The sequence below is a fragment of the Vulpes lagopus genome, chromosome 12 (genome assembly GCF_018345385.1).
Source record: "Vulpes lagopus strain Blue_001 chromosome 12, ASM1834538v1, whole genome shotgun sequence".
In the NCBI taxonomy this organism is placed as follows: Eukaryota; Metazoa; Chordata; class Mammalia; order Carnivora; family Canidae; genus Vulpes; species Vulpes lagopus.
The window spans coordinates 14,403,675-14,416,222 of record NC_054835.1 but is presented as its reverse complement, the minus strand read 5'-3'; the positions used below and the strand labels follow the sequence as shown (position 1 = coordinate 14,416,222).

Below are 12,548 nucleotides of genomic sequence, written 5' to 3'. Positions count from 1 at the left end.
AGCCCCTCACTCTGCTCTGTCCACTGAGGCAGATTTGATCAGTCTCTGTTCGGGACTTTCTAGAATTGTCCATGTCACATTTGGAAATGTTGGTTGGATTCTTTTCTTTTTTATCTCTTTTTCCAATGCTCACTCAAATATTTGCTCTTATGGAAGCCTTCCCTGATTCTGCCAGACAGTTCAATGAACTTTCCTTAGGGCTTCTAGAATGTTTTCTCTCTCTTTCTCTCTCTCTCTCTTTAAGATTTTATTTATTTATTCATGAGAGACTCAGGGAGAGAGAGACCGAGACATAGGTAGAGGGAGAAGCAGGTTTCCTGAGGGGAGCCTGATACGAGACTCAAATCCTAGGACCCCGGGGATCACGTCCTGAATCAAAGGCAGGTGCTCAACCACTGAGCCACCCAGGTGTCCCCAGGTGGTGTTTAAGGCAGATCAACAAATACCACCACCCAAGGCAGTGTGGAAAATGCCTGGAGAACACCAGTATTTCAGGGCAAGGGGAGAAACAGAAGGAAGATGAGAGAGAAGAAAGCCAAGTGGGGAGGGATTCCAGGAGGGAGGGTCTACAGTGTCATACGTGCAGAGAAGCCTTACAGTATGGCCCATACCCCTGCATGGGTGGACAATTAGGAGGGCATTAGCAGCCTCATTAAAAGTGCACTTGATGGACTCACACTTCTGGGATGGTTGTCATCAAAAGACAGAAAAAAACAAGTGTTGGCAAGAAAAATTCAAATCCTCAGGCATTGCTGGTGGGAGTGTAAATGAATGCACCTGCTTTGGAAAACAGCCTGGCAGTTCTTGAGAAAGTTAAACATGGAGTTACCATATGACCCAGCAGTTCCACTCCTGGTATATGCCCAAGAGAAGGAATACATATGTCGACATAAAAACTAGCACACAGATGTTCCTAGCAGCATTACTCATAATAGCCCAAAGTGGAAATGATCCAAATGTCCATCACTCCATGAAGGGATAAATAAAATGTGGTATATCTGGAAAGTGGGGTATTTTTTTTTTTTTTTGCAATGGAAAGGAGGAAAGTACTGATATATGCTACAACTTAGATGAACTTTGAAAAGACCGTGCTAAGTGAAAGAAGCTGGTCACAAAAGACCATGGCACGTTGTGTGACTCCATCTATGTGAACTGTCCAGATTGGACAAATCCAGACAGAAAGTTGACTCGTGATTGCCAGGTCCTGGGGGAGGGGAGCTCTGGGAATGGTTATGAGTGGGTCTGGAGTTTCTTTAAGAGGGTCTAAGATGTTCTAAAATTAGATAGTGCTCATGGTTGTGAATATACTAAATATACTAAAATAGACTGTGAATATACTAAAAACCATTGAATCATATACTTTAAGTGGGAGACTTGTATGTGGATTGTATCTCAGTAAAGCTGCTATAAAAGTTGCATTGAGGACAAGGCTATCTTGTCCCCAAGAGGGGACATAGGACAAATTGTGGGCATCAGTACATGGCCTTTGTTAAACCACAGGAGAAAGCCCTTGGGCCCTTGGCCAGGAATAGCCTATTTACCAAGATGCCCTTCCCAACTGCCTCATCACATGGATCCCAGGGAGCTCATACTGTGGTCTGTGTGAAGGGTGTCCCTGGAGTTATGCATGTTACCCTGCCAGCACCACCCAGGAGACCGTGCGCATTGTGTTATTTCCCTGCTGTGGGAGTGGATGTCAGAGACCCCACTCCATTCCCTCTGTGGTCTGCTCTTGACTTAGAGCTCTGCCAAGCAGGATGGCCAGCGAAGGGGGGAAGTGGACTTGGGCTTGGGGGCATCAAGCCAGGGCTCTTGCTTGTTCACTCTTGACTCACCCAGGAATCTAGAGGAGCCCCTGATGGAGCAGAAAACCCTGTTGTGCGCTGTGGCATGAGTGGGGCTCAGGGGAATGGAGGTCTTGGTGGCTATTCCCTGGCAGGAGTGCTGTGACCCCACAGGCCCTGTGGTACTGAGAGCTGGTTAGGCTTATCTCAGGCCTGGGGGTGGGATGGGGGCTGAGGGGCTGACTTCATGGCCTCACACCTCTTTATTCCTGTTCCCTTAGTGATAGCGCATCCAGCAACCCCAAGACCCCGGATGGTGTACACCCTTCTCAAGAGATAAAGTCTGAGGCCTCCTCCAATCCCAGCTCTCCAGAAATCTGTCCCAACAAGGAGAAGTAAGAGAATGAGGGTGGATGGAGGGCTGGCCGTAGCCACTTGGAGCCCTGGGGTACACTCTCTGCCGAGAGCCAGCATTTATGCTTTGAGAATTCTGTGGAGGCAGGGGCATGGGGAGTCGCTGGTGGGCAAGCTCAGCCTCTACCAGGTGTGCCCTACATGGGGAGGAGGTCCAGGGTGTGACCAGGCCTGCCCTTCTCCTGTTCCCATAGGCCCTTCATCAAGTTGAAGGAGAATGGCCGAGCCAACATCTCCCGCTCCTCCTCTAGCACCAGCAGCTTCAGCAGCACAGCGGGGGAGGGCGAGGCCATGGAAGAATGTGACAGTGGGGTAGGTGTGGCTCCATCTGACCCTGGGGACCTGGGAGTGGGGAGGGCAACCTGGGCCCAGCCAGACAACCGCTGGATGCAGTAACTAGCTGCTGTGGGAAGAGCCCCATCCTGGCCCTTTGGCCCTATGGGGGAAAGGGGACGTATGGGAACAAAAGGTGGGCCAGCCATTTGTCTCCTCTGGGACATGGGAATGGCAGCAGGGGACTGGAGACCAGACTGAGTGGGGTCTCTGCCGTAGCCTTCCTGGCCAGAGAGGAGAGGGTCAGGGGCACTTCTAGGGGCAGGATTGGAGGCGGCAGAAAGAGCAGGTCCAGGTGGGAAGTGGGGGCCGGTGACTACCCTGAGCTTGCAGGAGGCCTGGGTCAGGCCTGCCATGGCACAGGCGACCCTGTGGGGCCGCTGAGGATGGAACCAGCCTCACTCACCCGGCCTCTCTCCCCAGAGCAGCCAGCCATCCACGACCTCGCCCTTCAAGCAGGAGGTGTTTGTGTACAGCCCCTCCCCGAGCAGCGAGAGCCCTGGCCTGGGGGCAGCTGCCACCCCCATCATCATGAGCCGGAGTCCTACAGGTTAGTGGGGTGTGGTATGCGCCCTGTGGGTGGAGAGGGGTGCGGGGGCTGTATCCTGACCACTGCTCATGGCCTGTGAGCCCCGTGTGCGCACGGGGGCTGTATCCCGATCTCTGCTCATGGCCCATGAACCGCGCCCCCCCCCCCCCCCCCCCGCCCCGCAGAAATCACGTAGCTTGCACTCTAGCCCTTGAGCCCTACTAGCTCTCTTCATCTATTCACCGGCATTAAGATGCCTGTGTTCTTATGGTCTCCTTACTCCTGGGGACACCAAGGCTCTGGAAGTTCAGTGGTCTAGTAGAGGAGTTGGGATTTGAAAGCAGAGGCTCATTTGCTGCACACTGTCCTTGATGCTGGGTCTTCTGCTGCAGGGATGGCTGTGACAATGCAAGGGTACAAAGTGGACGCATGTTGCAGGGGGAGGGAACCACACTGGTTTCTTGGGCTACAGTTTGTGGAGGGGACAGGTGTGAGAGGGCACTGGGCTGGGGCTGCCGTGGAGACCCCTGCAAGCTGGGTGCTACCCTGCTGGTGAGAGGAGCCATTGAAAGGTCTTAGGGAGAGAAGTGCTATCTGTACTAGAGAAAGACTGTTCTGGTTGCCGCGGCTGACCGGGTGCACGGGATTGGTGGGGAGTAGACACAGGGAGGGAGATCAGTGAGAGGTCACAGTGGGCAGTGAGGGGTGGCTGGGCTGTGGATCAGGGAGGATGCCTGGAGCAATAGAGAGGGATGTGGATTCAAGAGATGTCACAGAAGTAAAATCTTCATGGCTCAATAGAGAAGGCTCAGGAGGGCAGAGTCTGGGCCTTTGGGGTTTCTCTGCCCACTGCAGTCAGGTGGAGCAGGTGGTAGCAGCTCTGGGAGAGGTGAAGGCTTGGAGCATGAGGGGAGCACCATCTGAGTGGCTGCACACAGCAGGCGCTGGCAGGGCACCACTGGCACCCAGAAATCAGAGCCTTGCGGTCCGGCCCCCAAGGAGTGCAGCCCAGAGTGGAACCAAGTGCAGGATTGTGGGGCTTGGGTTCATATCCTTGATCTGCCACTGACTGGTGATGCGACATTGGGCTGGTTACATTGGGCAGAGCCTTTCTGTACCTCGATTTCCCTGAGCAAAGACTGGAGGGAGGGGAATAGTTCCTACCTCACGTGGTTGGTTGTGTGAAGGTTAGATGAACTTAGAGTTGTAAGAGACTTAGAACTGTTAACCTAAATGTTAAATAACAGGAATAGAACAATAGTGCAGTTAATGGTGCTCCATCAGGGGACATCCAATAGGCTGAGGCTGAGAAACTCTAGTCACGTGATAGAAACCCAGAGGGAGCAGTTCCCATGCTTCCTTTCATCAGCGCCCCATGCTGGGCTGCTGCAGCGAGGGCTCTAATCCTGGCTGTGGCATGGACAGGGCCTCCTCCCAGAGCATCAGTCTCCTCAGCTGTGAAGTGGGGTAGGAATGGAAATTCCCTGATATTTAAAAAATAAGGTTTAATTCAGTATTGAAGGAATGAATGAAAGAATCTGTAACCAAGCCTGGCCTCTACTTGGTATTAAATACCAATGTAAATAAGCTTTAAAAAAATATGGATTTTTAAAAGATTTTATTTATTCATGAGAGACACAGTGGGGGGTGCAGAAACATAGGCAGAGGGAGAAGCAGGCTCCATGCAGGAAGCCTGATGCAGGACTCGATCTGGGACTCCGGGATCATGCCCTGAGCCAAAGGCAGATGCTCAACCACTGAGCCACCCAGGCGTCCCAGTAAATAAGATTTTGAGTAGCAGGAGGTCTAGGGAGCATCTGCCACTTGCTGAAGATCACCCAGGGCATAAGGGGACCTTTAACGTGCCTGGTGACTCCCTTTGGTGTTTCTGGCACCACCCCGTGTGCTTCTCTCTACCTGCTTTCTCTGCACACAGGGCTTAGCCCTGGGGCCATCTCCTCTTCCCAGCCTCCTCTTCCTAGCCTCCTGTCTCATGGGAACTTCCCAGTTCCAACTACAATGCATTTTCAAATTTCATCGACATATGTATTTCTCCTTTTCTTTTTAAAGATTTTATTTATTTGGTAGATAGAGTGAGCAGAGGGCAGGAGCAGGGAGGAGGGGCAGAAGCAGACTCTCCACTGAGCAGGGAGCCTAATGTAGGGCTTGATCCCGGGACCCTGAGATCATGACCTGAGTGGAAGGCAGATGCCTAACCAATTGAGCCACACAGGTGCCCCAAATTTCATCTGTATTTTTATTTTTTATTTTTTATTTTTTTTTCATCTGTATTTTTAATGTTTCCTTCATTAATTTTAGCTTAGACAACAAAACTATAGGTCAGGCCCTGAGTTTGTAGCATCCGCTGATTTCTGAAGTGTACATGCTCTACCATAGCTGAACTCAGGCCAGCAGTGTGCTGTGTAGCCTGGAAGAGGCATCAGGCTCCACGGACATAAGTAACCCAAAGAGAGTAGATCATAGCAAAATGCAGTGAAATAATTGGGGAGCAAGGACTTTTGAATATTTATGATCTTTGATGAGTATGATTTATTGAATTGTAAGCTTCTATAATTTAACTTTTTTTTTTTTTTTAAATTTTTATTTATTTATGATAGTCACAGAGAGATAGAGAGAGGCAGAGACACAGGCAGAGGGAGAAGCAGGCTCCATGCACCGGGAGCCCGACGTGGGATTCGATCCCGGGTCTCCAGGATCGCGCCCTGGGCCAAAGGCAGGCACCAAACCGCTGCGCCACCCAGGGATCCCTAATTTAACTTTTTTAAAAGTTCCTGGGTTCACCAACCAGCTTACATTTCTAAAAATTTCTTTTTTTTTTTTTTTAATTTTTTTAAATTAATTTATTTATTTATGATAGTCACAGAGAGAGAGAGAGAGAGAGAGAGAGAGGCAGAGGGAGAAGCAGGCTCCATGCACCGGGAGCCCGACGTGGGATTCGATCCTGGGTCTCCAGGATCGCGCCCTGGGCCAAAGGCAGGCGTTAAACCACTGCGCCACCCAGGGATCCCTTTTTTAAAAATTTTTTTTTTTAATTTTTTTTAATTAATTAATTTATTTATGATAGTCACAGAGAGAGAGAGAGAGAGAGAGAGAGAGAGAGAGTAAAAATTTCTAAGTTTAGGAGTTAGCTCTAACAAATTGCTGCAGGTCAGCTGGAAATGCCTAGTGGAGGAGGGGCCCCTTCTTCTGCCCTCCTGTAGCACCCATACCCCAAACTCATAGCCCTGGTGACCTCTGCATGGACACTTCTCTTTTTCCTAGATGCCAAAAGCAGAAACTCCCCGAGGTCAAATCTGAAATTCCGCTTTGATAAGCTCAGCCATGCCAGCTCTAGTGCGGTAAGGATCTAGGGGCAGGAGGGTGGTGGGGGGAGCCTCTTGCATCCCACATTCCAGCCTTCTCCAAGAGCCAGGTGTCCTTCTTGGGGTCCAAAGGAAGGGGGCACTTTCCACATCCTGCTGGGGGAAGGACCACTCTGGTCAGATTTGGGGGTGATGCTATAATCCCCATATGGTACAGGCATCAGCCTAGGGGATGCCAGCCACCTGTGCCACACCTGCTGTGTTGGAGTCACAGCTTTGGACATGTGCAAGTGTGAGCTGGGAACTCTTGGATCCTCGGGTCCCTTCCTTAGCTCACTAAGGAGTTGAGAGCTGAGCACACAGAGGCTGCAGCCAGTGGAGATTATGTTGTCTAGTTACTTAACACTCTTCTATGGGTTTTTCTTGAAACAGGGTCACTAATGTGAAAGAGGAGTCCTTCGCTTGTCAAAGGTGGGTCAAGGGTTTGTCCTGTTGTGACCATGAGGGAAGGTATGTCTGCTTAAGATCAGGGTGCTAGTGGCCTGATAACCTGGGAATGGCCAGAGAGATCCTGACAGTTGGGGAGGGCCACTCACCTCTTCCCTGAAGCCTCTGTGATGGGGCTCAGGTCTGGACAGAAGACTGCTGATAGCCTGGGGCGTGGATGGGAAGGGTTGCCCAATAGGATTGGGCCAGGCTTACTGAGTTGGTCTCCATGCCCTAGGAGGAGCCTGGTTCAGCAGGCAGAGGGGCAGGAGCCCAGAGCCATACCCCCCCACCCCACACAGAGGGTTCCTCAGTCTGTCCCCTTGCCAACCTGTTCTTGGTAGCCTTTCCCTCCTTGTGTCTTTGGCCAGGGCTCTGGGCTGAAATGTGTCCTCCCTGCACGTTCAGAGATGCCCCAGCCCCCTGGACACTGTGGGATGACCTGAGGGAGGACTTCTGGTCCTCGCCTCAGGTGAGGGAGTGTCCAGTTTTCATCAGAGTGGGGCATGGGTCCAGTTAGCCACCCCTGGGGCTGGACCTCCTGCTGTGGAGCCCTGTGGCACTGGGGTACGAGTCACAGCTGGAACCACACAGGGCCAGAGTTCTGTCTACTTCATATAAACCTGATGTGTGAAAAAGCAGAAGAGACTGTGGGAATTCTGACGCTCACCTTCACCCCCACTGTGCACTTCAGATGCCTCTGCTCACCAAGTCAGTGTTTATGGCCAGCCTCTTATGCTGCCTCATGTCTGGCACGCTTGTACTTGGTGTCTCCTGTCCCAAGCACCTTCAGGAGGTATAGCCGCGGCCACCTATTCTCCTTCCCTCCTCACCCAGTGTGTGCTCATCATCTCCCTCCTTCTCTCCTCCAGGGAAGTTCCGGTTCTGTCTGGGAGAAGGCTCCTATTCCAGCAGTTTGGGGGTGCCATTCACTACTCTGACCATCACAGGCCTGCTGCCCCACCGGCCACCTGCCCACCACTGTCCCAGTGTCCCAGTTTGGCCACACTCCTGCCTGTCCCCTTGCCAAGACACTCTGCGAGCACTTCTTCTCTGGCCAAGGCCTCGTTACACCGGCCTGCCCCTGCTCTGACCGCCTTATGTGATGTGTGTCTGGGTCATTCTCATCTCATTCTGTGTGCAAAGGAGAGTTGGGCAAGGGGAGGATCCAGGTCGTGGGGATTTGGTCAGGGCCTAGAGAGGCAGAGAGATTGGTGAGGTGGGGAGTGGAGGCCGTTGGCAGGATGCCACACCCGGGGAGGGACAGCCCTCTGTCCTGGATGAGGCAGGTCCAGCAAATACAGTAGGTGGGGGCCGAGGGACCACTTTTCCAGGAACCAAGATTTGTAGCTGTCCTCCAAGATGTCATGGTAGAGATCAGGGTGTCGCCTCCACATTGTGCTTCCATTCTAGGAGCTTCCCTCTTGCCCATCCGCCCACCTCAGGCCCTGATGCCCGTGTGTTGTGTGTGCCACAGCTGACCAAGACAGCTGCGGTGTGTGGACGTGGCCCCGCACTCTTCCTCCACGGCAGCCTGGTGGTGTTGCTGTGGGAGGAGCCCTGGGCCCGGCTCTCCCCTCGGCGGGATGTTTGCCCCAAGAAGGGGTAGGCAGCCTCCAGCAAGAAGGAATCCAGAAAGAGCAAGCTGGTGAGCTGTGCTCTGGGGCCTTGGCTGAGGAAGACCTTTGGGCAGTGGGCTGGGGTGGGATGCAAGTCCCCACTGATATGAAGGCTCGTGGAAGAGTTACTTCAGCCTACCACTGAAGTCAGAGCTGGGGTGGGGGGCGGCGAGGGGGGATGACCTGTCTGCCTGGGTCGATGTGTGGATGCCAAATGTAGGCATGAAGAAGGAGCAACATCCCTCTGTGGCTTCTGCTCCTGGCATCTGTGGAGGGCCCAGTGCTTCCTTGGGGGCTCTTTCTAGCTGCTATGCCCTTTGGCCTTGGACTGTGAGTCTGTAGGCAGTGGTCAGTTGGTGGGATTTTTAGAACCTGGGCCCTAGCTGGATGCTGCCTGCCACCTGCCCCCTTGGCCAGAGCAAGCTCACTCTCCAGAGCAACCCCCCTTTGCCTGCTTGTCATCCATCCTTGCCTGCAGTGCAGAAAGTTGTTTGTACGGACTAGCCCTGGTGGAGGTTATGGCCGGTGTCCCCCCCACATAAAGCCGAGAGTCTGCAGAGCAGAGTGTTGGGAGTGTTGCAGCTTAGGGTGCACATGGGGCCTCTGTGACCCAGGATAGCCAGGGGGCCTCGGGCCGGGCTCCTGCCTCAGTGAGCAGATGGTAAGGATTTCTACCAAATGTTTTATTTGCACTGGCACCTGGGCCCATCCTGAAGTCAGAGTGGTCTCACGTCCATGTTATACTTGTTTTTGACTATTGTGATCATTTCCCCACCACTTTTGCCATCAGCACAAAACCTTGATCCTTCATCTCTCACTCACGTGGACCTTGTGGGAACCTACTGGCAGGCTGGGGGGACCTCTCCCCTCACACTATTTGAGAAATATGTTTACTAGAATACTAGTCTGGCAAAATTTCTTCCAGTGAGGTCAACAAATGTCTGTTTAGCTTTTATTAAACACCGTAGCAGCACTCACTGCTGGAATGAGGTCTGCAGATTTTGGCAGCGTTCTGTTGGCTGGGTTTCTGAAGGAACTTGAAAGGTCAAACTGCATTAAAAAAAAAAAAAAAAAAAAAAAACCACAACTATTCCAGGTTCTGGCTTGCTGCTTGGGTAGCTAGTATTTACAGCTGCTTGGTGATTGTGCTATGTTGGGTTAGGGTCTGGGGTCCTCTGGAGTTTCCAGGTTGTCCCACCCTGTTCTTCTTGGGAACTCCAGTGCCCCGGCTACTCCTACTGCAGCACTCACCTCCTGGGAGGGCTCTGCCCCTGCCTCTGAGCCAGTGGCCAGGGATGCTGGGTGTGCCCAGGTACGGGCATGTTCTCTACAAAACAGACCTGAGAAGTGGTCTCTGCCTTCTGTGTGCTACCAGGGGTACACTGGGCACGGTCTGAAATGTCCCTCCCCCTGGGCCCTGTCTTTCTGTCTCTAGAAAGCCCAGCCCATCTATGGCTTCTAGAGTATACGTGACCAAGTCCTAGGGCTGAGGGGGAGGAGGAGAACAGGGAGTGGGCAGTCTCCTCTCAGCCCTCTGGACCATGGGGCAGGCAGCTTGGGGCCCTGGAGGCTGCTTCCCCCACTTTCTCTTGCATCTGCTCTGTTCCAAAGTTTCCTTTTATTGCTGCGCCCAATCTTGGGGCTCAAAGATTTGCTCAAGTCTCCTTGGTCCCTGTGACCAGACTCATCCTGATGGTGCTCATGCTGGTATTTGAGACACTCTGCTTGTGACACTCTGGGAGGAGAAACTATACATGTCAGGCTCTGTAGGGCACTGTGTGCCTCTGCTCATTGGTGCTTAAGAGCAGATGAGATAGAAGATCTGAGCTAGAGTTTTTAGTGAATGGAAAATGATGAATGAATGAAAAGTGAGTGAAAAATATTCTGTGGTTCAGCCTTGTCGACATCATGTTAATGTCCAAGCTTTCTGGGACCCTTTGGACATCTAATCCATTCATATTCTCATCCAGCTGAGAAACCTCAGCCTCTGTGAGAGAAAAAAATTTGCGGGAGGTCTCACAGCCAACAAGTAGCAAAGCTGGGATTGGAACCCACAGCCCAGGGCCCTTCCTTTTACACCACTACACGGTTGGTTGAACGGGTGGCTGCATTTGCTGGGGCCCTGGGTTCTGGAGGAGCCAAGTTAGCTGGTGCCGGGGCACCAGCTGGGAGCTGTGCGCAGCAAGGTAGGGCCTCAGTCTCTCTTCATCAGGAGGGGTATGGGTTCAGATTCCCAATGAGGGCCCTGGGGTTTTGGGTGCTGCTTGAGCAAAACAAATGAGGAGGGAAGGAGATTTCAGAACCGCAGTTCCTCAGCTCTGATCTGCGATGGGGGTGGAGGCCAGGACAGAGGAGTTAGCCAACCCGCAGTTTCTCCTTAAGTTCAGAAGAAAAGTGGTAACAGAAAACTGTCCTGTTCTCCCCGGTCCTTAAACAAATGTAGTTAGCAAAAAGTATAGGCTGCTGTGCCGAAGCGCGACGAGAGCCAGTGTCACTTTCTTACCCTGACTGGTCAAGGTGCCAATGCAAACACTACCTTCTTCATTTGATTCTGAGTCAACAGAGACAGTCTGTTTTTGGGGAACAGCCAGGGGCCAGGTGGGTGGCTGGGTCCTGCTTGGGATGCACAGCTTCTCAAGCCTCTTGCTCGCTTTCTCCAAGGTGAGAGTGGGTCAGTGGGGTTTGCCAAGGCTGCCAAGGAACATTCTGTAAGCCCACTGTGTGTTTTACCATGAGCCCCTTACCCACCCCAACCTACATCTCCCTCCTTTCAGCCGGGCTGCCTGGCCCTTTGTGGGGGGACGGAGACCCCCCACTAGGGCCAAGGCCGGCAGAGCCCTGGTTGGTGAGAGGCTGTGGGGCAACCGCTCTGCCCTGGGGAAAGAGTGTTCGGCTGGAAGACTGGAATTGAAATGCCATCATCTTTGATTTTGTACTATTTCTACTTGGAACCGTCAGTTCCTCCTCACTCCTTAGCATGTGTGCCAGCTCTTCCCTGTCATAGGCGTCACCCTTCCACACCCCCTGGGGCCTGACGCTCCAGTGTGAAGACGTTCCTCTGTGTGATAGAACCTGCGAGTGTAGCTTGGAAATGGTGATCCGTGTGGTGACTTTTCTTTTTTCCTCTTCTTGAGGAGGTGATTTGTAGAACCCCGACTGCCTAGGTAATGTAAATACTGTACATTTAATTTATTGCTATGGTAGCACATTGTATTTGTTAATGTATAAAACAAATTCTAAAAGGTCGACAAATGTATATTTTGTTGCTTAAATGTGTCTTTGCAAAAATTGACAATAAATAACATATTTTGTGTCCATCCTTGTTCGGACTTCTTTGCTCAGGGCCCCAAGCCCTGAGCAGCATCTTTCATCAGAGGTTGAATCCTGGCAGCCCCCGTATCTGCTGCCCGTAGATGTGTTACTGTGGCCTGAAGAGTGTTTTAAAATACTTGAATTAGTTGCCAGTATTTAGAAAACAGTTGATATTTAGAGCACAATTAAAATGAAAAAACAAAAATCCGACCTAGAAATGTCCTATAAAATCTGAATTTTCTGCTTCTCTTAAAAAATCAGATGGTGGATCCACTCTGTGGGAGGGCCACAGATTGGGCCACGGTGCCTAGAGGCTACTCCTCTGGGAGACCTGAGCCACTGCAGGCCCCACCCTTCTCTGTCCTTTACACCTGGAGCACTTCCTTCATTCCTGTTGTTTGCTGGCCCCTGTAGGCATCTGAGTTTGAGGCCCCTGCTCTCCACTGATCTGTCTCCATCCTGTCAACTTTCTGTCTTCCGGCCACTCTGTGTCTGCATTCCCAAGTCCTCTCAAGGACTCTTCTATGATTAAATGCCCTCTCTCCTACCTACCTTTGACTCCCAAATGGCTGTGTTCTTATGTACATTTTGCTTTACAACGTTTGGATGTAGGTTTGCAAATAATCTCTGTATTTTTCCCCCCTTAAGAAATTTGAACACAAATTCAAATTTGGGATTGAATTGTGGGGCTTGGTTTTGTGATCTTGAGCAAGGTACTTCTCTGGGTTTGCATTTTCTTTTATGTATA

The 12,548-nt window shown here is 51.7% G+C and overlaps 1 protein-coding gene across 4 annotated transcripts in view; it reads left to right on the top strand.

Moving 5' to 3' along the window:
- RAP1GAP2 (RAP1 GTPase activating protein 2) overlaps positions 1-11,803 on the top strand; it is a 217,700-nt gene extending 205,897 nt beyond the window's left edge. For all 4 annotated transcript variants that reach the window (XM_041725283.1, XM_041725286.1, XM_041725285.1 and 1 more), the window contains 6 exons: positions 2,066-2,179; positions 2,393-2,510; positions 2,955-3,081; positions 6,343-6,419; positions 6,816-6,854; positions 7,742-11,803. In XM_041725283.1, coding sequence (XP_041581217.1) covers positions 2,066-2,179; positions 2,393-2,510; positions 2,955-3,081; positions 6,343-6,419; positions 6,816-6,824 — 445 coding nt within the window. In that variant the 3' untranslated portion in view covers positions 6,825-6,854; positions 7,742-11,803. The remainder of the gene's footprint in view (positions 1-2,065; positions 2,180-2,392; positions 2,511-2,954; positions 3,082-6,342; positions 6,420-6,815; positions 6,855-7,741) is intronic.
- Positions 11,804-12,548: the final 745 nt, after the last annotated feature.